The sequence below is a fragment of the Micropterus salmoides genome, unplaced genomic scaffold (genome assembly GCF_014851395.1).
Source record: "Micropterus salmoides isolate LMB-PRFRI ecotype aquatic unplaced genomic scaffold, ASM1485139v1 Ms_hic_scaffold_7, whole genome shotgun sequence".
Taxonomy (NCBI): Eukaryota; Metazoa; Chordata; class Actinopteri; order Centrarchiformes; family Centrarchidae; genus Micropterus; species Micropterus salmoides.
This window is the reverse complement of record NW_024044459.1, coordinates 34,935,683-34,962,665: the sequence shown is the minus strand read 5'-3', so window position 1 is coordinate 34,962,665 and position 26,983 is coordinate 34,935,683. Positions and strand designations below refer to the sequence as shown.

Here is a 26,983-nt window from a genome sequence, read left to right as displayed (position 1 = left end):
GAGTCACATTTGTAAATATGCGCGTGTGAACAGACATACATAGAAAGAGAAGAGAGGAAGTGGTCGCTACGTTGACTGACAACCATAGTTCTCCTCGTAATAGCCTCGCTGCACTGATGAACCAACAGCTGAGAACCAAGGCAACATGGACAGAGATCACACACACAGATAACACACAACAGTCACAGAAACACAAACCCACTGCCCTCTCTTACCTCAGCTGCCAGTTCAGGGTTCCCCGAGCAGCCTCGACTGTTGTCTTCAAAATAGTCCACCTTTACAGCCATTCAACAGAACGAGAGAGGGGGGAGCGAGAAGGAGACGGAGAGAGATGGGAGGGGGGAGAGAATAACAATCAATAGAATAATGCGACAAGGGCCTGTGTTCAAAAAGACTTCTCATTAAGGACAGCGCCAGGTACATGATGCACGCCTTTTCGCACACACAGTCTCCACCGTCACTCCTGTCATCCTCAGCAATCATCAGAAAGCGGCCGTGCACACAAATCTCCTTTCTTTGATTTGTGCTCAAACAGTGAGCCGGCACTTCCCTCTGCTGCTGGGACAGAGAACGAGAGACGGCAAAGCGAGATTCACTTTCAATTATAGAATTATGTAATGTCTGTATCCCGAACCCCTGGCGCAGCCTTCCTAATATATGCATCACACCGGTCTGCATAACCCAGTTTTTTAAAGGGTAAATTGGCAAAAACGTGCACAAGTGTCAGTGGACGGCTGAGAGTCAGATGGAATAGATGTTAATGGTTCATCAAGCAGGGCTGATTACTGTCAAACAATAGCATCTTTTTATTTGGCACAGCATGCCCCCTTGTCTACATGGTCCTGGTTGTCTCAATGTTAAATGATGTGTTTTGTCTCGAGCTGTTCCCCAGTCCCGCCAACCTCACCCCCCCCCACCACCACCACCCACCCCCTCTCCACCCACCCACCCACCTATCAATCCTAAAATAGTCTGGAGTGATGAATATTTACCCTGCAAGCCTCTGAGCTGCCTTGGTTTGTACTCCTCCGTCCGCTGGCCAAATCCCCATCAGAAGAGCTCCCTCTCGTCTTCACCTCTATCCCTTTCTTATCTCTTGCTCTCTCTCTCTCTCTCTACCTCTCCACTCTTCTTTCTCGGTCTCTCTCTCTCTCTCGTCTGTGTTCCAGCAGCCCATTCAGGAAGCCATCTTGTGTTTTTAATCTGGTTTTACATGAGCCCTCGTACGCACGTTCTCTCTCTCTCTCTCTCTCTCTCTCGCTTGCTCTCCTGCTCTCCCCCTCCCTCTCTCTCTCTCTCTCTCTCTCTCTCGCTCGCTCGCTCTCCTGCTCTACCCCCCTCCCTCTCTCTCTCTCTCTGCTAGTATGGCAATAGGTCTACCGCACACTCACACAAGGTTTTTTTTTCCTCTGTGATCGCTATCACTCCTTCCTCACACTCAATTTTTTTTTCTCTTCTCCTTCTGCATACATGATGTGAATGCCCTCTCAACCAAACCCCCCCCCCCCCCTCTCTCTCCAAACACATAGACTCATGAACAAATACACACACACACACACACACACACACACACACACACACAGCTCGCCGGAGAGACGTCACGCTACAGATAGCACACAAAGGCAGTCCGTCCACCAATCAGAGGCCAGGCTGGGCTCTGCTGCTAGGGTGAAATCGAAGGAGAGCAAGTGAGGGCGTAGAGAGAGAGAGAGAGAGAGAGAGAGAGAGAGAAATTGGAGCTAGTAAAAAGAGGTTAAAATAAAAAGGGAAAGGGTCTGTGAGTGTGTATTTGCCTGTGTGTGCAGCACCATAAAAGAAGGGCTGACATAAAGAAACAGAAAGAAGGTGGACGGGATGTGTGCATGTGTGTGTGCATGTGTGTGTGCATGTGTGTGTGTCGGTGGTGGGTGGGTGGGTGGATGAGTGAGGGGGGGTGGGTCCTCTCTATGCTTGTCAATTATCTCCTCGAACTCGCCTTCCCTAAACAATGCCTCTGGTATGTGGTATCTCTGAGCACCATCTGTGCAGGGCTGCCTGCAATAACTGGACTGGACTCACCACACGCACACGCACACACACACACACACAGTCACACACACATACACACACAGATCCTCTTAAACTGCCACCCTCTACCCCCCACCTGACAGGCAAAGCACACAATTACACAGCAAAGCCCGACATGCTGACTCAAAGCAAGTGAAACGAGCACAGAGAGTTTATAAGAGTAGTACACACTAAAGCTACGGACGCGCCATAAGCAAAGTTGTCACATCAAATCATCAGCTGTGACCACGTATACAAATCAGTGATCTGCAACGTGCGTACGTGCAAACACTACCAAAGCTGCCGGGGGTTTGCGTTTCCTTCACGCGCAGTCTGTGACATACCGAGCATATTTTGGAAGCCTGCGTTCATAATGTTTACATTCAGAGTGCGAAAGATCATTTCCAGCCTTTGCAAACCAGAGGGTTAGTGCACGTTCTTGCCAGACTGCTGGACATAACAACAAATCAGCAGCCGGGCAGCCTAGATGCATTTTTCTCTCTTATTTTTAAACAAAGCCTTCTTGCAAAACTGTCACCGATCAGCCTTTTGTGAAAAGGGAAGTTCAACAAACACAAATAGTGTGGCAAAGCGGTCTGCTCAGATATGAAAAACAGCAAAAGACGTGCAAGAGTGAAAAGGGGCTAATGAATATGTAACCGCCGGGAGGACGAGACAAAAGTCAGCGAAAGTTCAGGCAGGCTGGCGAAGACGCAAGGCGAGACGGGCGGACAGCGAGAGGCAGGCACGAGACACAGAGGGAGAATCGAAAAGAGAGAGGCAGCTGAAGTGTGGCGTGGTGAGGCGAGGCAGCCACACAGTGACACAGCATTTGTGGTGTCTGTCTGGCGCTCTCATATGGCATGGGAAATCCACTCTGCTGACGTCAGACGGGCCACGTGTGTGTGTCTGAATGCAAGTGTGTGAGTGTGTGTTTATGTGTGAGCAGAGGCGTGTTTGCAGAAAGCCGGACGGCGAGAGTGGCTGCAGTGGCTTTAGTGCGTTTCGGGTAGTTGTAGTACTCGAAGCGGTAGTCGTACTAACAGTAAGCGTTTCAGGGAAGGCAGCAGCATTAGCAAGAGTAACTTTGGTTATGACCGATGTATGACGAGCTGGTGGGAGAAATAATAATACGAGTTTAAGTAAATCATCTAACACTAATTGTTGGAATGGGGTAAAAGTACAACAAATAAAAAGGTATAGAGAAAGCAAAAAGGGAGTAAAACATCCTCTGCTACGTATTTATCTTACGCCAGGCACCACCTGTCAGTGGAGGCTCGTCAGAAACACGTACAGTGTCTTTGTGAAAGAAACTACTGCAGCATCAAGGGGAAGAAACCTCATCTAGAACATTCAGACTTTCGCAGCCTTCAACAAACTCCTGCCGATCACTGACGGAGCGTGATCGCACTCAGACGCAGATCCTACCCGCTCCTGCACAGCTTTATGATCCTGATGTACACACATGCCTTCAGCCACAAACGTCCTGTCTGTTGCTTTCATCTACTCACATTAAAAAAAGAGATCAGAGTCTCCGCAAACCTGCATCAAACGCTTCCACCTGCTCACCTTCACCTTCCTTTTCAAGTACACAGACACATTCACCACACACACAGACACAGACACAGGAGGGAGGCTCACTGCAGCCTTTTCTGATGGAAAGGAGAGGATGCTGGAGTTGTCTGCCTGCAATCAGACTAACTAGCTTAAATACTGGTATTAATTAAGCCAATCTGTCTTACTCTTTTTACTGACTTTACCATTGCGGTCACCTGTCTAAAGGGCTGCAACTGCAAAGAAAACTCTGAAGCCACACTAAGCACATAACTGTGAGGTTGTGTGAATGTACAGGCTCACGAGTGAAGCACATATTTCATGGCCATATTTGGTCTGTTGCACCAACGGTACATTAAACATATTACAGAGGTTAAAGCTGCTGCTCATATTCTCATTGAGCTTCAGAGCAGTTGTGCCAGGAGAAGATGGAGGACAGAGTTGCCAGGCAATAAGGAACTCAGCTGCTACATTCATACGGAGGTCAGCGCCCAGAGACGGAGGGATTGTGTGGGGGAGGGGTACTGATGGATGAATGGACACTTGGTTAAGATTTGTTTGCTGGGAAAACGCTTCGCCAAACTGCACGTCTCCTGATGCTGCAGCTCGCAGCACTCACCTCTGTCAGCGGAGACAGAGGATCAATAAAGATCTCTGATGGTAAATAGTGGTATTTTGGAATGAAGCTGTTAATCATTCTGTAACAATCCTGAACATCTGATTAAATATCAGTATCGACAGAGGCAGGGTGAGGCCACAAGGAGACTTGGCCTACCACTAGAGACTGTTGGGAACTATGATAAATAAGAAATATCTCACAATCTAGTAAAACAAACTGACTGAAAATCCCTTTTTGCCCATGTTACATTTGCACATTACTTATCTGACATACACAGAGCAGCCTGTAATGAGTGCAACAGATGAGTTTGCTCAAATATTATAAGCCTGCAACTGTGCAGTTAAATAAGGCTAAGATATGCTCCAATATTAAGACTCTAAAGCCACAGGTAGCAGCTCAGTGAGGCTGTGCTTTGAGCTGAATGCCAGTGTTCAGCTCAAACTTGAAAGGTCAGGGAATCAACATCTACACAAATCATCAGTTCAGTAGGATGTAGAGCTCCCTCAGAGGTCAGGCGTTTAGAAGTACGGAGGCTGTAAACTTATATTAACCCTCAGCACGCCTTGGGCCACCAAATAGTGACAATAGCCCACGTTTTTGTCCCATAAACCACTAAAACAATTTGTTTTTGTTGATTTAATACTGAATTCCTGTAAACTGCTTTTCAGGAGACCATTATGTGCTGCTGCTGCTGCCACTTTAGAAACCTCTTACCAGACAGAACAGTAGATAGAAGGCGAGTAAAATGGGCGATAAAGGTTTGGTTCAGTAGGATGTAGAGCTCCCTCAGAGGTCAGGCGTTTTGAAACCTTCTATTAACCCACAACAACAATAAGAGCTTGTGAAGACAACAATGGTTACAGTTAGGAAAGCTCTTGTCTCCCTCTCAGCTGCTGAAGTCACATGACCAAGACATGATCCTAAAATGTCACACTGTGATGTCCACTGTTTGCATTTGTGTGAATGACTATGTTTTATGCTCCTCCTTCTTCTTCTTTTTGTTATTACTATGTTTGTGAGTGTGACAAGCTCTTCCATTGCACAGTAGTCTAGTAAGAGGTATGTTATGTCCTTTATGTCTCTCTCTTTATTTCTTGGGCCACCAAATAGTGACAATAGCCCACAGTTTTGTCCCATAAACCACCAAAACAATTTGTTTTTGTTGATTTAATACTGAATTCCTGTAAACTATTCTCTCTTTGCAGGAGGCCCCATGTGTTGCTGCTGCCACTTTAGAAACCTCTTACCATATATAACTTGCATTTTCTTATGATAAATCTGCATTGTTACTTTGGAATAATTACAAATGATATCTCACATAAAGTTTGTTTAAAGTAATACTGCCTTTCAAAAACTATGGTACAACCCTATTAATATCATCTACCAGCTCCTTCTCCTGCGTCCACTCCTGGGTCACGCTTTCAAAGCACAGTCTGATTTTTCCAGCTGACCATTTACTTTCCGTCCTCCTACTTGACTTTACCGCCCTTCCCCCCCGTCTAAGACGCTGATGCATGTACAAACACACAGAGCCACACACACACACACACACACACACTCCAACGTGCGCTTCCATTAACACACAAGTGCACACTTTAAAAGAAAACATGCACTCTTTCTCTTTCTTCGCACACCCACCCACACACACACACAAATACAAACTGGCCTAAGGTTAACCCCCCCACACTCATTTTAAGCCTCAGAGGTCAAAGGACAAAGCCCAGGCAACTGCAGGAATTCTCCACTTCTTCTGTTTGGTAGCCCTCACGGTCTCTCAGCCATGCAAACACACACACTGTCCACTCACAGGCTGTTACAACAGACTTTTCACTGGTTTATCTTTAGAAGAACAGTTAAGCAGAATGTGAAACATCTGCATAAGAACATCTTCTTATCCTCAGCACACACGCGTACACTCAAGAGCTGCAGCTCTGTGTATTTTATAAAAGAAACTAAGGCTTATTAATAGGGACAGTTCTTTTCTTAATTGATGAATCTACTGGCTATTTTCTATTCACTTAGAAATAGCATATACTTACGCATATCACAATTTCCCAGAGCTCAAGCTGACGTCTGCAAATGTTTTGTCCAACAAACAGTCCTAAACCCAAAAAGGGTCTCAGAAAATCACCACGTTGGAGAAGCTAGAACTAATGTCAACACAGTTGGACATAAACTTTCTGACAAGAGGCAAATAGAGAAATCGATTCAGCTCTAAAAGAAACGCCATTCAATTGATTAGTACACAAGTGTTTCTAGTTAGTGTCAGGCAATCCCATCAACACATATAAACACTTCCACAACGCTTCAAACCACTAACTGTCACCGTCTCTTGCAGGTTTCTGTTAACAGCAGATATAACTGAGTGCTTTTAACCATGCTTTATAGTTAGATAATATCCTATTTGTTTTAGTAGAGTGTAATCAGTAATCGTTTAATCATGTTTGTAAAGCACACAGCGTTGCATCATTGTATGAAGTGTGCTCTATCAGTACAGTATATTTGAGTTGGCAGGACAATCACCTCCATCAGTTCCTGCTCTGTTAAACAGTAGTTAATGTTCACAAGCAGAGGCAGAGGAGTCGCCACGAGGAGAGTAAAACATTAAACGGCGGAGTTGTTTTAGATTTATGTCTTAGTGCCACATCTGTTCGCATCTTAGTGTGTGTCATTTGCAATTTGGGTAAGTGCTATATAACATACTCTACATGCAATTTGAATTTATGACATGTGCAACTTGCTAGCCCTCTACCCTCAGCCTGAGGAGAAGCATGTCTAGGCCTGACAGATAAGGAATGCAGTAGCACCAGCAGCTTCAAAAGCTTCATGCTATTTGTCTGAATGGACATCTCAAACAACGTGTTTGTCGTGTCTGTAGCAGTCTGTAAGGAAAGTACTGCAGCAAGCGGGTGGAGGCATACTGCTCCCCTTCTAGCCTTCCGCTCAACTACCTTGAGCGCGGCACTACAGCGCCATACCCGCAACTGAAAGCAGAATACGCTTCTACCGAGAAAACCCCCAGTGTGAGTGTGTTGTGGAGTTCAGAAAACTGAACTTCAATAAACTTCCCACATTGCTCTCTACATTATGCTCAGTGATGATCAGACAGACATAAGAACAAACTAACTTTCTGCTCTCTGAATGCTCCTATGAGACAGTAATAAGCAGGTACTGAGAATGGTTGTATAGATAAATGCATGCTTTTGTTTAAAGAGAGGTGCTGAGCAAACAGCCCTGAATACTGATATTTTTTAACCTTTTTTTTGTGCCTAATATTTGATCATTTCCCTTCAAAGACAATATGGGCTTTGTGATCCCAATACTTTTTTGTATCTTTATTACCCGGGTCCTCTTTTCACATATGTTGGTGTCAAAATGACTAGTAGGTACAAAAGATTTTGGTATCTGTAGATGTTTCAGCGGGCAGCTGTGAACCGGCAGCAGCGGCTGCAATGTATTCCTTCTGACGTCTTTTTGCCAGCGACAGGCTCAGACTGTTACATCAGGTTTCGGACAACATCGTGGAAAGGATCCCTACGAGTTAAACCCGGTGACACCCTTTGTTTTTAACAGGAAACAGAAGTCTCGCTCAAGGACAATTCTCGGAGAGAAGAGTTTGTTTTGTGGAGTAACGTTAGGAAATAAAGTCTTGCTAGCAGTTCCACAACAAGCTCCGCTCCCTTGCTTCCACCGGCGTTTCCTGCAACAACTTGCCCCTCACGAGATTTCAGAGCGAGAATTGTCCTGTCTGCTAATCATTCTGACCCCAAAATATGTGAAAATAAAACCCAGGTTTAAAAATACCGGAATGATAAAATTGGTACTAACACAGTATAACAATAACAATAACAAGTAATACTATCAGACAACAAACATATCTGTACCTCGCTCACATCCCACTCGTTCCGTCTCTTCTTCAGTTGTTCACATTTGCGCAGCCTGCAGATCTGCTTGCCCGTCTTGCGGTTCATACAGTTTGCGCAGGTACCACAGTTCTCTTTGCGGAGGCAGGGAGTGCAGGCACCACATTTCTTCCTCCGTTTTTTCTGGAGGTCAACGGCAGCGTCCAGGGAGGCATCGAAGGGAGACAGAGAGAACAGCCCTGCTTGCTGGTGTTCAGTCTCAATATATTTGCTCAGAGGAGATGTCTTCTCTAAGGACTTCCTGTGCAAGTAGACAGACTGAGCTTCTGCCGCGTCCATAGAGAATTCATAAACGTCCTCAGGTGGCGGGCCAGGCCCCGCCCTTGGCCTGGGCATGGTGACTGTCCTGCCTTATGACTATTCTGTCTCTTAATTGGGGGGATTGAAAAACACAGTTGAACACAAAAAAGCAGTTTAAAATCAACACCAGATACCATCCAAGTGTGCCATCAGTAAGTTTGTCCGGTCTCAGCAACAGTTTGGCTGGCGTATAACTTGTCTTGGATCAGTCTTTGCTGTTGACTTTGTCTATCTAGTTGGAGTCCCCTCAACTTGAGTGAGCTGTTGCGAAAAAAGTTAGCGTAACGTTCACCTCGTCTTCTAGTCTGAACCCTCCAGGGACAACTTCCTCATTATATCGTGTTCTTGGTCACCCGGGTGGCCCTGGAGAATCAGGATGGTAACTTCCAGTATGGGGTCCATCTTTCCCGGCTAGCCTGAGGGATGGCTGGCGGTCCACCACAGTCTGGGCAGTGTAGCTGGAGCGTGGGGAGTCATGGCAGTGTCTGACCAGCCTGGGTACAGTCTGGGAGTGTGCAGAGAGAGCAAAGACAAAGAGGGATAAGACAGAACAGTTTAAGATAACGCAAGAATGTGAAAAAAAGAAACAAATATTCATACAAATCTCTTTTGTAGCCTTGTAGTGGGGACTGAGTGTTAATGTCTTAAGGTAGATGTCTACAGTAAATCTCTCCAACTGTTCTTGTAGCAGACAAAATTCAATCAATCTCATTTCAGCTGGACCAGGATATACTGTCAAATCAACTTCAGTGAACTCTGACATGCGATTTTGCATGACTAACTGCAAAACAAAGAGAATCTGAGAGTCCCAAAAGGGAGGAAGCTATAATATTAGCCATGCACCACCAAGGCATGTGTCTAATCCACTGCGCTATCACCACCCTTTCCTCTTCATTTCCATTTTTTTCCACAAACAAAACTGGCCACAACCCAAAATAACCACGGAAAGCCGTCACAGACATTCAGCTTCCTGCGCCGCTAATCTTGTGAGGACATGCAAAAACTTCCTGGTGTCACATCTGTGAAGATTCTCAGTCATCTGGGTCATAAGAGATCCAAGGTGGGTTCAAACCAAGGGCAACTGGACTTATTGAAGATACACTGAAAGCGCTCGTCTTCGAGTTTCTTCAACCAGGTCCAGCCGCCCTTGGTTTTACCCCTCCTTGGATTCCTAGTGTGACTGGACACGAAGGCATTTGTGTGTGTCTGTGGAAAACTAAATAAATGTGTATTTAATGGTGATTTCTAGATTATGTGCAAATTTATATTATACTCGTCAAATAAATATGTCTGGTTGTGGGGTTGGTACGATATGCGTATCCTACCGCACCGCAGGCCTCAGGGTAAGTGGCCATTGTTCTAAAACTGTGTGACTAAGAAAGTTTGATAAGATAGGGAGCAACTATGGTCCAGAATGCAGTACCATAGGTTCTCCCAGCATGTAACCTATACGTACAGCCCATCAGACTGTGCTTTAATCATGCTGTAGGTGCCTAAAGCAACAGGCATAAGGTCAACTAAGAAAGAAAGATGAATACATGTAAAAACCAATAGCTTTTCATATTACATTTATCACACTGACCAAATATTATCTTGTCAGGTGCCACTTCATGACCCTGCATGTACTTTATTAGTTGGTATAATTGACTGTGTAGCATTTGGTAATACTACTAGATGCTTTCCTCTGAATTATCGTTCGGTCTGACACCCCTGGTTGCTGTCTGGATACTGTCTGGTTTCCAAACACAGCTGTCAGTGGCGTGCATCCAGTTGGCTCACAGCCACACAGGCCTACGTGAGCAGGTTGAGAAGATGCTGCGTTTTAATGGCAAAGCCCACATGGATGGGAGCGGGGGCTTATGTGTCCCTGAATGAAAGACGGGGTGGGGGATAAGTTGATGGCAGGGACAGTGCTCTTTGTCTTGCGGTCACACGCTCCAGTCAACCGTCAATAAAGTGAATTGTGCTGAGAAAATGCAATGTTTCTGTGCTTTTGACTGGTTTCACAGCCTGTACTGAACATGTTTTTCTACGAAGTCAACAGCAATGCAGTCGAGGCTAAAAGCCCCCTAAATTAGATTTACCATCAAGTATTTAGGCTCTACTTTAACATTACTAAGTGATCAGTGGTCGTTCAAGGCGGGAAAATCACAAAATGGCTTTTTTTTATTGCGATAAAAAAAGATTGTTACTAAATTTGTGTTTGTGGTTGTTTTGTTTTCTGGCACAAAACCAACTGCAACTTTGTATAAATAATAAAAGAGTTGTTCAGTAACAAAGTATAACTGTGAAAAACACTTGGACTTAACCAGTTATTTAAAAGAACACCCACATTTTTGTCACATTATTTACAGCATTTAGCTTTAGCAGAATATCACTGTTGCTTCACCGCAAATGATTTTTGTACATGTAGGCAACCAAACTTCTTCTTAGTTTGGATGGTGTAGCCTCATGTTTGGAGTATTTGGTGTGAGGATGAAACCAGCAGTTCCTACACCTGTCCACTTTGAAGCTTTAGCGCAGAGTTAAGGCAAAGCTACAGGTAAAGTTAGCTTGATGGCCAGTGTGCCTCAATAGAAACAGAAGAGTAAATAAAATCGGGCGCCACTTTATATATTATTATAATAACACTGAATGCAGGACACTCAGGTGTCTTGGTTTTCCCTCCACTACTTGGCTAAAACTGTGACTACTGCAACATCATGCATCAGATAACCAACGACAACGCTGCAGGGACATTACATTTAGATTAGCTCCACATCAATGCATTTATTTTGCTTTGCTTTTAAAGGACAGATGTGCAGTTGCATCGCAGTAACAGCAGCACGCGCTCTGCCGACTCCGCACGTGGTTCAGCTAATCAACACTTTCCGTGGCGGGACCCCGGCGGCCCCGCGGTCTGCCACTGTTGTTACTGTTACTGTATGTCCACGTGGGGACCGACGGGGGGGGGGAGTAAACCAGCCCTGCGGGGAGCCCGGCCCTGTCAGCCCACTCCAATCAAAGCGATCAGATAAAAACAAGCATCCTTAGATTTACATTAAGATAATGCTCATTATCTGCAGCAGGATACACAAAACACATGAGGGCCCCCGAGTGGGGACACTGGGCTAATTACTGTAGGTGACAAAAACAGCACTTTCCCCGGCGCCAACACACATTTTCATTTACATCCACGTGACAGTCCCACTCTGTTGCAAAGCTAAACAGAAGTCTCACTATATTTGAGTAAAAGCATTAATCACGACACCTATAAATACCTTAACGCATCTTCAAGCTGTCTGATATTTCAACTTTATCTAAATAACGCAGCTCTGAAACTTCTTATTACGCGCAGTTCTGCAAGCAAACACATATTAGTGGGTTTACTAATTAGTTATTAGCCACCACTGCATCCATGCATGCACAGGGGAAGAGTTCACAATGAGGAGAGAGAGAGAACCTACCACCCCGCGATGAATGGCTCTTTAAATGCCTGCAGATTCATCTGAACGGCAGCCTTCAAAAGCAAAGGGAAAAATAAAGTTCAGAAGCTCTTGGACAGCAAAATAAAAGTATGTGCGAGCTAAAAATGCGCACACAAAATATTGTTGTTTTTTTTAACTTCAAAAAATTATACACACATGGGGAAAGGGAGGGAAAAGTTCAAGCCTGGTGACATAAGTGACTTCAAGCTGCTGTCTGGTCGACGGTAAGAACGAGAGAGAGAGAGAGGTTTAGGTTGTGTCTATAGGGGGGGGGTTAAAGTCATCAGTAAATTATGGAGTGGAGTCCTGCCAGCTGGAGCAAGGCAGGGAGGGTGACATCATACAATGGGGACGTGGGGGTTAAAAGTGGCCCCGGTGATGTGGAGTTTCAGAGGCATTTTCTAAGGTCACAAACTCTCCTGTTGATGCTGTGATGCCATTTAAAGTGGTAGCTTTAATGTCAAAGTATAGGTTGTGATCAGAGTCATGTGATGTCATGAGTTAAAACCAGATGTTGTGACATCATAAGGGCGTAGAGGGTCAGTGCCCCCCCCCCCCCCCCTCCTCCTCCTCCTCCTCCCCTCCTGGACACATTTGGCCTGTTGCTCTGTTCAGATGAAGCGCAGCAGTGGCCCCAGCTGACAGAGTTCAGCTATCTCCTTATGATCCACACACACCACCCTCAGCTGCAGAGAGGTGGTGAAAGGGAGGGAGGTTTCGATAAAGACATGCTTCAAATCCCTCAAGACAAAAATAAATTCCACTGGCCGAACAATATCTTGTTAAATGACTGCAAATACGCAGCGCTGGAAGTTATGGTGGAAAATGTAAATCAGACGCAGGGACTCCACTCCATGCATCGTAACGCGGAGGACTGCACCGATTTACTGCATATGAAGTTTTAAAACGGAACAGAAACCTTTGTGGTTTCATTCTGCCCATTATTCTGGCTGTACCCTGCAGATGGTTGCGTGTAATCAAACTTCTCAGATGGGAGTCCCCCGAGTTCACAAAGTAATCTGACTGAGGTATTTGAGGTTCTGTCACATGAAAACATTTGTGCGTTTCACTGGGAAATCAGTGAATGAAAGTGACCAATGTTAGTTAATACATTATTATTATTTTATCAAAAGGAGATCACGTACGTGTGCGGTTTGGTTAAAGAGAGTTCAGAGATACAGTAGTTTGGGGGAAACTAGTCTGACGTTATGTCTAACAGCTACTGTTGAGTGTCTGTCTGCCCATAATCCCATGTCTGAGGGGAGGACTTTGAAAACTCCTAGGGTAACGCATCTCACCATGTCTCTGTGTACATTTACATAAGTACTACGTTACATATTACATTAGCATATGCCTAAAAACTGCAACAATACACATCTGTTGAAATATTGGGAACTGAAATGAACAGGACAGTATGACACATTGAATAATCATTGTTAACGCTCAGTTATAACACATCACATCTTTATTTTTACACCGTTATAACACTCCATTGGAGGCTGTTTAACAAACACACACAAAATGCAAACCGTCACCGTTCCCTCAGGAGGTAGTTGGCCATTACACCGGAACACATAACTGAATATATTCTTTTTAATTTGAGTTTTTAAATAGATAATTATACTGTTTCTGCAGTGAGAATTTGGATCACAGCGTTCAGCACCAAACTGACAGGAGCAAAAATCTTTTTCTATATGTTGAGAACAAAAAAAAGGAGGAGGAAATTACTGTTTGGTCATAATCGGGTTAAATAACAAGCAGCTGTAGAGTTAACACGTTTAAGAATTTAATGCCAGTATGCAGAAATGGGAATCATTTTACACACGACATGACATTAGCACACAGATCCTTTGTTTTGTTTCATAAATAATAATTCAAGTTGACAACAACAGGTGAGCCATGTACCTGAAATTCTCCCAGAAACCTTTGTGGTAATAAAACAGCTTCAGTCACTCAGCATCCATCTCACAATCATCACAAAGGAAACGTTAGTACCAGCAGATGTGAAAGTGCATGACTGAGGACGGCTTCAGTGTGCTGACTCCAGCGCTGCAGAACAAATCATCACATTTTCGCAAAGAGGAGCGCAAGAACGGAACGAACAGAAAAGCAAAGAGATAAACTCTGGAAAAGGAAGCAGAAAAACTGGACAGAGGAAGAGAAATACAGGTATAGAGAAAAGAATCTGTAAATGTGGGATCCTTTAAGATGCTGCTCATTTTTACTTGTAGGTTTGTTTTTAGAATTGATGCTTATCTGTCCCACTGATTTATAGCCGTTACAGCACATCCACCCCATCACCCCCCAGTAGTCCCTTGACTCAGTTTGGTGCACTACTGTGCTGCAAGACAATGCTGTTCATCTCGCAGACGCCTTTGATGTGGAAAAATGCTGATTTCCTGTCACACTATACAGCTCATGCTGCCACAATGTATTATGGGGGAAGATCTACTCTGATATGCTATTAGTCCGATATCCAATAGCTCGTGCCAAACAGTCACCAGCACACATCTATCCAGACAAACAGATCACTTTCAAACCGAATACCTGCAGCTGAAACCGTACAGCAGCAGACTGCAGCCTGTTTGTTAGAGATGGAAATTTATGTCTGAACATGACGGAGCCTGGAGTGACACAAACTGGCCCGTACTTGTCACGTCTTGGGATTGGTTTTGATTGAAATGATGGGTGAAAAATGCTGTTGCCAGTACACACATTTTATTTTATATCTCAGGAGAAATCTATCTTGGGATTGCTTGGGTTTGGCCTGCGTTCAGCTTGGACGGAGATGTGGAAACTCTCCACACTCCATCAAAGCTCAGGCCAGTTTTCTGGACATTACTGGACGTTTCTATGTGCAATGGTCCTTTCTTTACTGCTACAAGGAGCCTCTGATATCTGTGAGAAATCCTGAAATGCATATACACAGGGAATGTACCAACTCCCCACCCCCCCCCCCCTCAGTCTCGTGGTGGTTTGGTCCTGTGGTCACAGAGCAGCAGTCTTTATGTCCGCACCTGGAACTTGCCAGCCTTCGTCATGTACTTGATGCCTTTGAAAGGTTTGTACTTCTCACCGTACATGTCCAGTCGATTCACCTTCAGCCCTGTTGAAACACAGAAATGCCAATCATTTCTCTGCACACATGGTGTGATGAGCACATCACCTTGAGTTTTTGGACAAGAACAGATCTGGTTTAAATGTTTGAGGATGACTCAGAGTGATGATGTTTAAGATGCGGGCCTTCCAGAGAGATTTGATTAGGCTACAGCAGCTACATGAAGTATCAGCATGAGGTTTCTACACCGCCTGGATCCAACATCAACAGCGCAGAGCATCTGATATTCCCAAGAAGATAAACCTGGTCAAATCTGAAAACCCCATGTGGTCGTTCAGCACGTAGCACTTTAACTTCCAGAATCCTTAAAGACTCTTTAAACCGTCTGGATGAAAAAATATTCTGTCTGAAGCGCAATTAAAAGTTTATCCTAATCAAACAAAGATATTAGCTGTGCTATGTGAACAAACCATTAATAATTAGCTCATTCTAGGACATACAAGTCACTTCATGCTACCTTCATGCTACCCTGGGCATAAACCTTGAAGCAGATGGCCTACTCCGTAGTTACAGAACATTTAGAAAAAAGAAATACAGACGAAGAACCACACCAGATTTTATTTTGCATGGACCAATAATGAGCTGGGACTGTTTCTGAACCTAACACGGGAGTTAAAAGCGGCTGTGGCGGCGGAAAACAGACTGGATGTTGTCGCAAAGTAATCTGCGTACATGTGTAGGCTACAAGTGTTGTTTGCACGGTTCAAAATGTTTTAATAAAAATACCAAAACTAAAGCTCTGTCAGTAGCATCGTGTTTCTGCTTTGCATGACTGATGAGACCCAATCAGAGAACCAAGCGTGAGCGTCTGCGTTTCTAAAGTTTTAAAACAAAAAAACGGGGTCAGTGTTTTCAAACTTCTCCGTTTTAGGTCTTCGTTTTTGCCGTTTTAGGGAGATGCAAACGTAGCAAAAGGTCTCTGTTTAAAAACAACAACGCAGTAGTATGGATGGGGCCTAAAAATCAAATCTGTAATGAAAGAAACTTGAAAGAGTCTTTGAGGATTCTGGCGATCTCTTCAGAACAGCAACATTTGTTCTTAAATTTTAACTTTTAGGAAAGTCAGATTAGGACTGCAAGTCAAAATTAACAGTAATACTTGAAAAGGGGCTAGTATAAAACCGCAAAATAAAACAGACAATGCATCAAATGCGTGCTAGTCATATGGCTTTCCATGTTGTGAAATTAGGATTTTAGGAAGAAGAGTCAAATATCAGGGTCTGCTGACTAAGCCACGTCACTCTATTGCTGGAGATTATCATTAAAGCAAATATAATAATATATGTAAATACATTAAGATGAAAACGAGTACTTATGTGTATTAAAAGTTAACACTGCTGTAAGAAACTATTATACTTGAGAATAACTGTTAATGGGAAGTCATGTAAGGAGGAGTCTTTCTTGCATTTGGCGCCATCTAGTGGTGATTGTGTCACAGTGCTCACTGCATAGGACAGTCAGGTGGTTATCAGCTGAGCAGGCTATGTGATGAAAGCTTTGTGTGTGTGTGTGTTGCAAGTACAACAAAGTGAGCCATTAAAATACCAAACTAGAAACACCATCTAGCGCTCCTTCAGTAAAGTAATGACCTCAGCAGAAAACCCTTGACCAAATTAAATGTAAGTAGCGCTCTAAGGCCTCTGCTTGCTGGGAATAAAAATCCACATTTGAAAGTTTTCTTGTTCAAAAGCAGGATTATCCTCAGCCTAGATGAGTAATTAGTATTAGGATATTATGTTAGTATCTGAATAAACTATGACATTATTATTAGTATTTAATATTAGTGCATAATGTTATCATTAGGCAGACATACAGCAGTCCATCAGCATTTCAGTAGTTTTTGTATCATTAAACCAGAAACAGATCTGACTTGTGGTTCGTCTCTAAGCTAATCAAACATAAACTCATTTGCAACTGATGCAACGGCAGAAACAGCAGCAGCACCAACAGAAACGTCTGTAATTTTGAGGCCCTTTGCTGCACCTGCCTTGAGCGACTTTTCAGCACTACTTTTGCATTTTTTGGATGTTTTTTTTTAGCAAATGTGCATTTTTGATGCACGTGACAATGACTGCACTAGTGCTTTAGGTCCGCGCTTCAACCGTTTCATTATGTTCTGATGTGAAGTGTGTGATTTGACTGACATCAATCACAGTAAAAACAGCCCCGCCTCCCCGCCTGGGCCAGTAACCACACACTAAAAACGGGTCGGTCGATCAAGGCTCATAACCAATCGATTTCAACAACGTTTTTTGTCTCTAATTTAACACAATGTGGTTTATCGGCCCAATTGTCCAGCGAGCGGTGCTCCTGATTGCCGGTCGGCCCTGTGGTGGGGGCTCAGATCACATTATTCTCCATTCAAAATATAAAACAATGTGACTCTGACTAAAACAGACTGGTTTGTTGAGTGTGAGAGTTTAGCAGTAGGGATGCACCGAATGTTCGGCAACCAAAATTAATCAGTCGAAAATAGCAAAAAAAAGCACTTTCGGTGTTCAGCCTGATGACCGAACTGTTACTTTGACATGTTGGCAGTGTGGAAGCATTTTAAAGTGTCTGAGAAAGACCCAAAAATTGTCTCCTAGCACGTCCACTCCAACTGTCTGACCCACTTTGAGTGTTTCCGTCACTCGTTTATGAGAGGGTGATTAAGCTAGCCGCACCTAAATTTGGAGTGCACACGTATTCAAGCCTTTATGGTAAATCCACTGAAACGGCCCAGAGCGAGCTGCCAGGCAGGTTAGCGACTTTATCCTGTCAGTTTATCTCTTTACAAAGACAAGTGTTGCAGTATGAGAGTCCTACCTGAAGAGAGGCTGTGAAGTCTTCATGTTATGCGATACGAGAACCACATGCAACATTATTTATCAAACTGGGTCGGACTTGATGAATTTAGCGCGAGGAGGAAACACGTGTTAACGTCAGATTTTCTAAATAAGGCGTCTGTACAGTATGGAAATAAGATTAATTGGATTATATTCACAGAAAGTATAAAACATGTTACATGTGTCCATTAAAAGGAAATGGACACATGTAATTTACTTTACCGGCCTCGGAGCCCCCCACCATAGTCTCTCCACATCCTGTAGGAAACACTGAGTAAATAGCTCAATTTTACTATTTAATTTATGCAAGGGTAAAAAAAAATGGCAAAATAAATGGACAAAAATGTGAAAGACCTTGTTCGGTATTCAGGAATGTTTTTCATTATATTTGTTTTCGGCTTCGGCCAAGAATTTTCATTCCGGTGCATCTCTATTCAGCAGGACTGTAAACCAGGCGAAAAACTATTCCTACAAGAAATTAAGGAATTCCTGAAAAGAGACAATCATGACTGTGTAAGAGAGAGAGAGAGTGTGTGTGTGTGTGTGTGTGTGTGTGTGTGTGTGTGTGTGTGTGTGTGTGTGTGTGTGTGTGTGTGTGTGTGTGTGTGTGTGTGTGTGTGTGTGTGCGTGCGTGCGTGCGTGCGTGCGTACCTGAGATGGCCATCTGTTGGATCTTGAACTGGATGTTGATGGTGGGGTTCTCGTCAGGTTTGGAGGCACCCGCCTGCAGGCTCATGGTGCCTTTCAGACTGGGAAGCTTCTGCGGGTTGATCTTACCAACATCCCACGACAACAACTAGCCAAAAACACAAAACATCAAGACGGCAACAATGAGATCTCAAAAAAGGTCACATGATCAAAGCAAAATTGTGGCGTGTATGAGGACCGTTCCACGTAACAAACCTGACCCTCAGCTGTAGTTTTTCAGCTGAGGGTCACTTCTAAGTACCTTTGTGACTGGGTCAAAGGTGTACGTTCCCTGGGAGGGTTGAGGTTGGCGTTGAGGACGCCCCGGGGGAGCTGGCTGCTGACTAGGACAGACTCCACGGCCTTGCCCATGGTCTGTTTGGGTCCCAGGGTCAAGTCAAAACGCCCTTGGGAGCTTCCCTCCCGGAAGGTGATGTTGTGCTTGACGTACACCGGGATCGCCACCAGGCTGCAGAAGAAGCGGGTCAACAAACAACACATGAGCCAGCGGTGCAGCGTATGTTTTTTTTTTTAACTAATGTTATGTGACGTTGGATAAAATGCCGACGGGTGTTTCATCTTTATGTTTTGCCATAATAAAGTTAACGGAGTGAAGAAAGCACTGACTTCTGAGAGCTGACGTGGTAGGAGAGCAACCGGAAGTTTCCATCAGGGGGGATGAAGGAGAGGATTCGCTCAGCTTCCCAGCGCTTGAACCGAACACACGGGTGGAAGCTGACGTCATCCAGCAGCCGAGGATTCTGGGAGAGAGAGGGACCGGGATGGTTTGTATTTCCGGCCGTTTAAACAATGTTTACCTCGTGGGCTAATTCAAAGCCTTTCCGAAGACACGTCTGCGAGTTCTCACCCCAGAGATTCATTTGATACTCTTTAGATTTGACTTGCAATCATGTATGTATTTACCAAAATGTTCTGTGTGGATCCACTGAACACATAAAAAAAGGCGCTGGTCCAGTTATTGACATTACACAAGAAGAAAAGAGGAATCTCACCATGAATGAGAGAGTGAGGTCGGGCATGCCCGTCAGTTTCACACAGGCATCAATAACTCCCTGAATTTCTGCTGTGATAGTGGAGCCTGAGAGGGGGGGGGGTCAGGAGATGATGGGAGACATTAGCAGAAAGCAAAAAAACATTAATGAACAACAAAACAGTTTTGAAAGCAGACGCTAGTAACTGTGGAGTGTTTGTGAACCCGGGCTGCTGCGGTAAGGACTCAATCCTTGTGGTACGCGCTTTACATTTGCAACTCTGTGCTCACAAGTCAAGAAAGTTGCTGTTTTGTAGTAAAATTGTACAAGTTTCTCTCAGTGACTGCAGCCAACGCCAAAGAGCTTCCAGGTGAAGATGATGTGATCAAAAGGACCAGGAGTCGTTGGATTAAACTCACCAGTGGCCTCTACTACGCAGGGAGTTCAACCTACTCAGAGTTAACTCGGGGTTATCAGGCAAACTCAGGGTTGACAGGTCGGTGTTAACTTAATTAGAGTTGGTGCGCGTTCGTATGAAAGGGGCGTGTTCGGCCGTGCAGACAGCGCACGCGCCGTATTTTCCCCAGAAGAATGCACGTTGATTGTGTCAGGATATGATGAATGTAAAGACAAGTTAACGGCTAAATCTAATATCGTGGCGGCTGACAAAGCCAGGGAGGCTTGTTGGCATCGCATTGAGTAAATTTGTAATTATCTTCACAGTGTTCGTATCTTAGGCTAATTCTCTATTATGTATTTTATGGGCTCTTCTTTTATGTGCAATATGATAAATCCGTAAAGGTACGACTGCACATAAGTTCCATTGTAATAGAAAAAAAAAAAAGGAGCCGGCGGAGAGGGGTAATAATCCGAGACAGAATTTAATTTCCAAGATTAATCTACAAGTAAAAATCTTGAATATTCTCTGATATTACAGTCATACGTTTGTGAGAGACACTTCACTTTGCAAGGCTGCAACATCACACACACGTCTGCATGCAGTGGAAAGTTATATTAGACTTTGCAATCAGATTTAGCAGTGAGGAAATAATCATGAGTATTTAGCCCACAACACTTTATTATCATGCACCTTGGAGACTTTGCTGCGGCGTATTCAGAAGAAAACACCAGAGAGATTTTGGATTTTTTTTTTTTTTCTTTCACACTTTCATCCAAGATATTTTTTCTCGGTTTATTAACCCTCATAAAATAATCAATCTAAATATGTGAAAATATTTATCAATGAAGATCTGTCTTGTTAATTAGGCAAATTAAGCTGTTTGAACGTAATGCTGTTGTGTTAAAAACAACTTCATTTCAGCTGCAGCCCCAGTGAAACAAGTCAGGATCAAACCTTAAAATATTTTATCAAGCGGTGTGTATTAATATCCTGCTTCTCATCATCAACACCGAGTACAGATGTGGAGTGTGTGGTCCACGTAGACAGGGTCACCTCGAGTTCACCACGAACATATAACCTGCTCCCGGCTGTTTAGAGATTCAGCGTTAATTTCCATGGCAACAGACCTCGTGTAACACCGATCCACCTTTTCGTAGTGCGAGTTAATCGGGAACTTACACCCGACGTCACAGAGTTACCCGAGTAAGCCAGTGACCTCACTACGTAGTACAGGCCACTGGTGAAATCCATTTGTGCGTGGAACATAGCTAAGTTGCCTAGCTAGCAGCAAGCAAGCAATGAATGTTAGCTTAGCATTACAGCGCTAACATGTTGGTGACGTACAGTTCAGGCCAAAAGTTTGGACACACCTTCTCATTCAATGCGTTTCCTTTATTTTCATGACTATTTACATTGTAGATTCTCACTGAAGGCGTCAAAACTATGAATGAACACATAAAAGTGTGAAATAACTAAAAACATGTCTTATATTCTAGTTTCTTCAAAGTAGCCAGCCTTTTGCTCTGATTACTGCTTTGCACACTCTTGGCATCCTCTTGATGAGCTTCAAGAGGTAGTCTCCTGAAATGGTTTTCCAACAGTCTTGAAGGAGTTCCCACAGATGCTCACCCCAAACCAACTCGACTGGGTTCAGGTGCGGTGACTGTGGAGGCCAGGTCATCTGGCGCAGCCCTCCATCACTCTCCTTCTTGGTCAAACAGCCCTTACACAGCCTGGAGGTGTGTTTGGGGTCACTGTCCTGTTGAAAACTAAATGATGGTCCAACTAAACGCAAACCGGATGGGATGGCATGTCGCTGCAGGACGCTGTGGTAGCCGTGCTGGTTCAGTATGCCTTCAATTTTGAATAAATCCTCCACAGTGTCACCAGCAAAGCACCCCCACACCATCGCACCTCCTCCTCCTCCTCCTCCTCCTCCTCCATGCTTCACGGTGGGAACCAGGCATGTAGAATCCATCCGTTCACCAAGACACGTCAGACCAAAGCACAGATTTCCACTGGTCTAATGTCCATTCCTTGTGTTTCTTGGCCCAAACAAATCTCTCCTGCTTGTTGCTTCTCCTTAGCAGCGGTTTCCCAGCAGCTACTTAACCATGAAGCCCTGATTCGCAAAGTCTCCTCTTAACAGTTGTTCTAGTCTGCTGCTAGAACTCTGTGCGGCGTTCAGCTGGTCTCTAATCTGAGCTGCTGTTAACCTGCGATTTCTGAAGCTGGTGACTCGGATGAACTTCTCCTCAGCAGCAGAGGTGACTCTTGGTCTTCCTTTCCTCGGTCCTCATGTGAGCGCTCGATGGTTTTTGCGACTGCACTTGGGGACACATTCAAAGTTTTTGCAGTTTTCCGGACTGACTGGCCTTCATTTGTTAAAGTAATGACGGCCACTCGTTTCCCTTCACTTAGCTGATTGGTTCTTGCCATAATATGATTTCTAACAGTTGTCCGATAGGGCTGTCGGCTGTGTATCAACCTGACTTCTGCACGACACATCTGATGGTCCCAACCCCGTTAATAAGGGGGAAAACTCCACTAATTAACCCTGACAAGGCACACCTGTGAAGTGAAAACCATTTCAGGCGACACCGAGGGTTTGCAGCGCTATCTAAAAAGCAAAGGGTGGCTACTTTGAAGAAACTAGAATATAAAGACATGTTTTCAGTTATTTCACACTTTTTTGTAAAGTACATAATTCCACATGTGTTCATTCACAGTTTTGACGCCTTCAGTGAGAATCTATAATGTAAATAGTCTTGAAAATAAAGAAAACGCATTGAATGAGAAGCTGTGTCCAAACTTTTGGCCTGTACTGTAGTTCACACTAAACTAAATGTTACTTCACTTTACTTAATAAATTTGACGAACATCAAGTGTGTAATTCAGGGCTCAATTCAAACAGGATCAAAACATTAGTTGACTCTTATATTTTATAAAATAAGGTCCCATGGGGCAGTAGGAAGGGACTTTGGCTCTCTATAAGGCTGTCAACATCAACCAGGTGAGCTACCTGATAACTGATGTTTTATCCTGTTTTTTCTCACCAATTTCTTGACAAAGTCCAACAGCAATCAGTAACCTTAAGAGAAATGTAGTCACGACTAACAGAGTGGCTGAATAAAGTGCAATTTACCCGACTTATCGATGATAGCATCGATCTCCTCCACCACGTCAAAATAGGCTTCATTGTTGGTGTACTTGACTCCGGTCCGTCTCCATGGCACCACTGACAGCTGGCCTGTAGGGAGCTGCTCGCCGACGTTGGTGCTGCCTGGAACACAGACGTTAACCAAATGAAGAACAACAACATTTACACGACACACAGACACGAGACTGCTGCAGTGGTTCCTGCCATAACTCAGACGATTATCTTGTTATGATTCAATGCAGTGTTGTTTTTGTTGCATTCGAGACTTTATACACATTATACGTATTATCTGAAACGGGATCTTGGCTTGCCGTCTATGAACAAAACATTCGTGTTAAAGCTCTTGGTTTGAATGGATGTGTTGTCTAATTACAAGTGCACACACAGCACATGACGTCAACAGCAATCCCTGAAAACCCAGTTCTTTTTTTTTTTTTGCATATAAAAAGCTAACAGGAGTTTGAAGCTAAGCACAACACCTTAACATGCCACTGTGTAAACACCTGTACAACTTGATGTAATAACTGTTCAACATAGAGTGACGTAAGTGTAAATGGGACTAATTTGTCCAGCAACCATAGACCGTATAAAAAGAAGTGGACTTTGCCGGCTGTTGGATTGTGGACTACCGTTTTAAAGCCTCGAGTTTGGCATTTTGGCTCTCGCCAGCTTGGTTTTGTGGAACCAGACGTGATCGGAAGTGACCATATTTGGACGAGAGCGTGGCACTAGCTAGCATGGTTAGCAGGGTGGATCCATAATTCATGTTAACTGTCATTTTAACTGGGATGCTGATTTTGGCTAGTGGAAATCAGGCTTAAAATAAAATTTAATGATCGACAGGTTGCCATGTTAGTGACTTATCAACCACAAGGTATTCACGCCCTAAAGCCTTCACTGCTTTCTGGTCCATAGTTAAAAAGTAACTAGAATAGTTCCCGCTTTCCTAACTAAAATGATATTCTGAACATTTAGTTATCCTCTAAATGACGTGCCCAAACCGTTTTTAATGTTACAGTGCCACTGCGGTTAACATGTAAACTGACTGCACCTGTGATGGTGTTGACCATTGTGCGGAGGATGGTGGGAGGCTTAATGAGCTCTTTGAGGATGTTGGACTCTGTGGCCAGAGGAAAGCCGTTGTCCAGCATCTCCTCCAGTAGTTCATAGACCACTACGACATTGTCCTTAATAGCAGCCTCTGTACACACTCCAAAATAGTCCTGAGAACAAAGAACACGTGCAGGGTATTAAACTCAGATATGAGTCACTCAAACCAAAATAAGCATGCATTGAATAATTCAAGGGAGCAAGAACCTGGAACGTGTCGACGACTCTGTGCAGGAACTCAATGACAAACAGCGGCGGCACCTCGCTCTGGATGACTGCGACAAAGTAGATGCGGTGCCTGAGCACGCTGATAAGGTAGTGATGCGGCGTGGGGATCACCGGCGGGACGTTCTCCGGCTCAGTCGCTCGCTCCTGGGCCTCAAAGAAGTAGTCACACACGGAGCGGCTGACCACGCTCTTCCAGTGCTTCTCCAGGAAAATGTCCCCCGAGGCGTTTACTAGGAACAGGCTGTGGATCATTTTGGCTGGAGGCGAATGATAAGAGAAAACAAGAGCACCCGTTCAATTATTCAACGGTGATCTTTTAGGGCATTTTAAAACCTCTAACTGAGCTCAGTCTGTACTTTAACATGTGTTAGGACAGAAAATAAAGTACATGCATACAGAACAGTAATTCCATGCACATCCGCACGTACACGTGACACATTTCTTTGCTGGATAAAAGGGAGTTTTACGCTCTGGTCAAACAACGTCCCTACTTAAACAGCAGAGAATGGGTCTCTGTGCTCAACGCGTGTATGTTTATCATCATGTGCACGCAATGAAACAAGCCATTAACCGATTCTTTGGCTGATATCTGGCAATTTGAGATGATCTGCATTGAAAAAGTTAGTTTGGAGCCCTAAATGTCCTCCATCACAGTCGTCTTTTTCGAAACATTAACACATTTCTCCCATACTAAATGACAGCAGATCTAATCTAACACCAATGCTGGCTAAGCGTTAAATATATCTGTTGTTATATTATATAGACTAATGCGGCTGAATGACGTCACTTCTGACTAACTGTACCCCCTTCTCCCATGTTCTGAAATCTACAGCAAGGGTGTTCAGACAAACCTTGGAAGAGGTGCCCCCTTACTTTATTTAGTTTCTCTAACATATAGCCCAATATTGCTGTTGGAAATAACTTCAGACAACACCAAACACATAAAAAGGTCTGTCCTAAGGCATTTAATAATATATAATATAATATCTCTATTCTATATGACCTCCTTTTGATAATGTAATATTTTTCCCACTTCCCCAGGAACTGTTTGGCCGCCTCCCACTCTGAGAACCCCTGATCCTGCAGCATAACCCACAGTATGTTTTCTCTTTCATTCATTAATAAAACCTCCATCTGAGAGAACACATTACTGGCTAAAATAACATGTAGATTAATTTGCAATCTGCAGGGAATAATGAAATGACTTTTCTTAATACAGGAAAAACCCGTATCGATCGCCCACTAACTGAAACTGAAGATATATAAATATAATTCACATGTCAATAAAAACTGACGGGGTGTGCAAACTTTTCCACAGCAACACGTGCATGAATGGCTTATGTGAACAAACCTAAATGTCGATTTTGTTTTTCAGGCGCATCGCTCTCTCCACACAGAGAGGCCAGCAGGTATCAGGTGATGCTTTACCTTTACGTTAGTTAGCGTCGACATTACGGCGGCTGAGTAACGTGACACCGGAATAATCATTAAATATGCGGCAGAGATATCCAGTGAAACGCGGGCATTACTCTGCAAGAACATGCTGCACGTGATTATTAACGCATTAAAGCATTAAAGCAGGTAAGTAGATCGCGATGTGGCACGCGAGCAGCTGGAGGCCTCCGTCTCTCCACAGGAGATGCTCCAGCAGACCCTCCTGCTGCCTCGCGGTCTCATGACAGAGGAAAAGCCGCGTCACCTGCTGCACGGGACGCAAATACATCTTTACAAAACGACTGCCTGTAAAATCACAATCTGCCGCTCGAAGCCTTCTGAAATTGCACCTGACTTACCGAAGACAGGGTTTTACGTGTTCGTCTCGCCTTTCGCCCTCCTTTTCTTCCTCGCTGAGAGATTAAACAGCAGCAGCAGCCGTCGTCGCTTCCCGTCAGGCGCAGCAGCTCCGGGAGTGAGAAGGGATAGAAAAGCGCAGCGCGCCAATCAGAATGCGAGAAACCTGGAATATCCCGCCTACTTAATACAGCGATAGGTTAATAATGCGGAAGTTGGGGACTCGTGACTTGGCTGCGATTGGACCACGGGGGGAGAGCGACAGTAAACACCAGCACAGCTGCCCGCTGATTGGCCGTAAGACGTAGCTGGTCTGACATTTTGTTTCCAGTATCAGATTTCATCTTGTGGATTTTCTCTCCATTCAAACCAATAGATGCCCTGCAACACGGTTCAGATGGGCCTGCAGAGGTGGAACAAGTACTCAGATCTTAGTAGAAATACCACAGTGTAGAAATACTATAAATGTCCTGTATTCAATGTTACTTAAAGTAGAAATAAATACTCTGTTACAAGTAAATGTCCTGTATTCAAAGTGTTACTTTAGTAGAAGTACAAATACCACAGTGTAGAAATACTATAAATGTCCCGTATTCAAAGTGTTACTTTAGTAGAAGTACAAATACCACAGTGTAGAAATACTATAAATGTCCCGTATTCAAAGTGTTACTTTAGTAAAAGTAGAAATACCACAGTGTAGAAATACTATAAATGTCCCGTATTCAAAGTGTTACTTTAGTAGAAGTACAAATACCACAGT

General features: G+C 44.0%; 2 protein-coding genes across 4 annotated transcripts in view; both read right to left on the bottom strand.

Moving 5' to 3' along the window:
* The window catches only part of tet3 (tet methylcytosine dioxygenase 3), a 44,023-nt gene extending 35,136 nt beyond the window's left edge, over positions 1-8,887 (bottom strand). The window contains exons 1-2 of one of the 3 annotated variants that reach the window (XM_038702787.1): positions 8,104-8,887; positions 216-275 (exon numbers count right to left, since the gene is read on the bottom strand). In XM_038702787.1, the coding sequence (XP_038558715.1) occupies positions 216-275; positions 8,104-8,478 (435 nt within the window). In that variant the 5' untranslated portion in view covers positions 8,479-8,887. Of the gene's footprint in view, positions 1-215; positions 276-992; positions 1,224-8,103 lie in introns of those variants that run through there. The other 2 variants (XM_038702793.1, XM_038702788.1) reach the window with 2 other exon arrangements.
* Positions 8,888-13,356: 4,469 nt separating this feature from the next.
* Positions 13,357-26,366, bottom strand: LOC119891186 (AP-3 complex subunit mu-2-like). Its single transcript, XM_038702546.1, is given in 10 exon segments — positions 13,357-15,015; positions 18,507-18,651; positions 18,805-18,845; positions 18,848-19,011; positions 19,170-19,303; positions 19,556-19,641; positions 23,080-23,217; positions 24,146-24,317; positions 24,412-24,689; positions 26,226-26,366. Coding segments are annotated over 9 exon segments (1,254 nt in total). The 5' UTR covers positions 24,685-24,689; positions 26,226-26,366; the 3' UTR covers positions 13,357-14,914.
* Between the last annotated feature and the right edge of the window lie 617 nt (positions 26,367-26,983).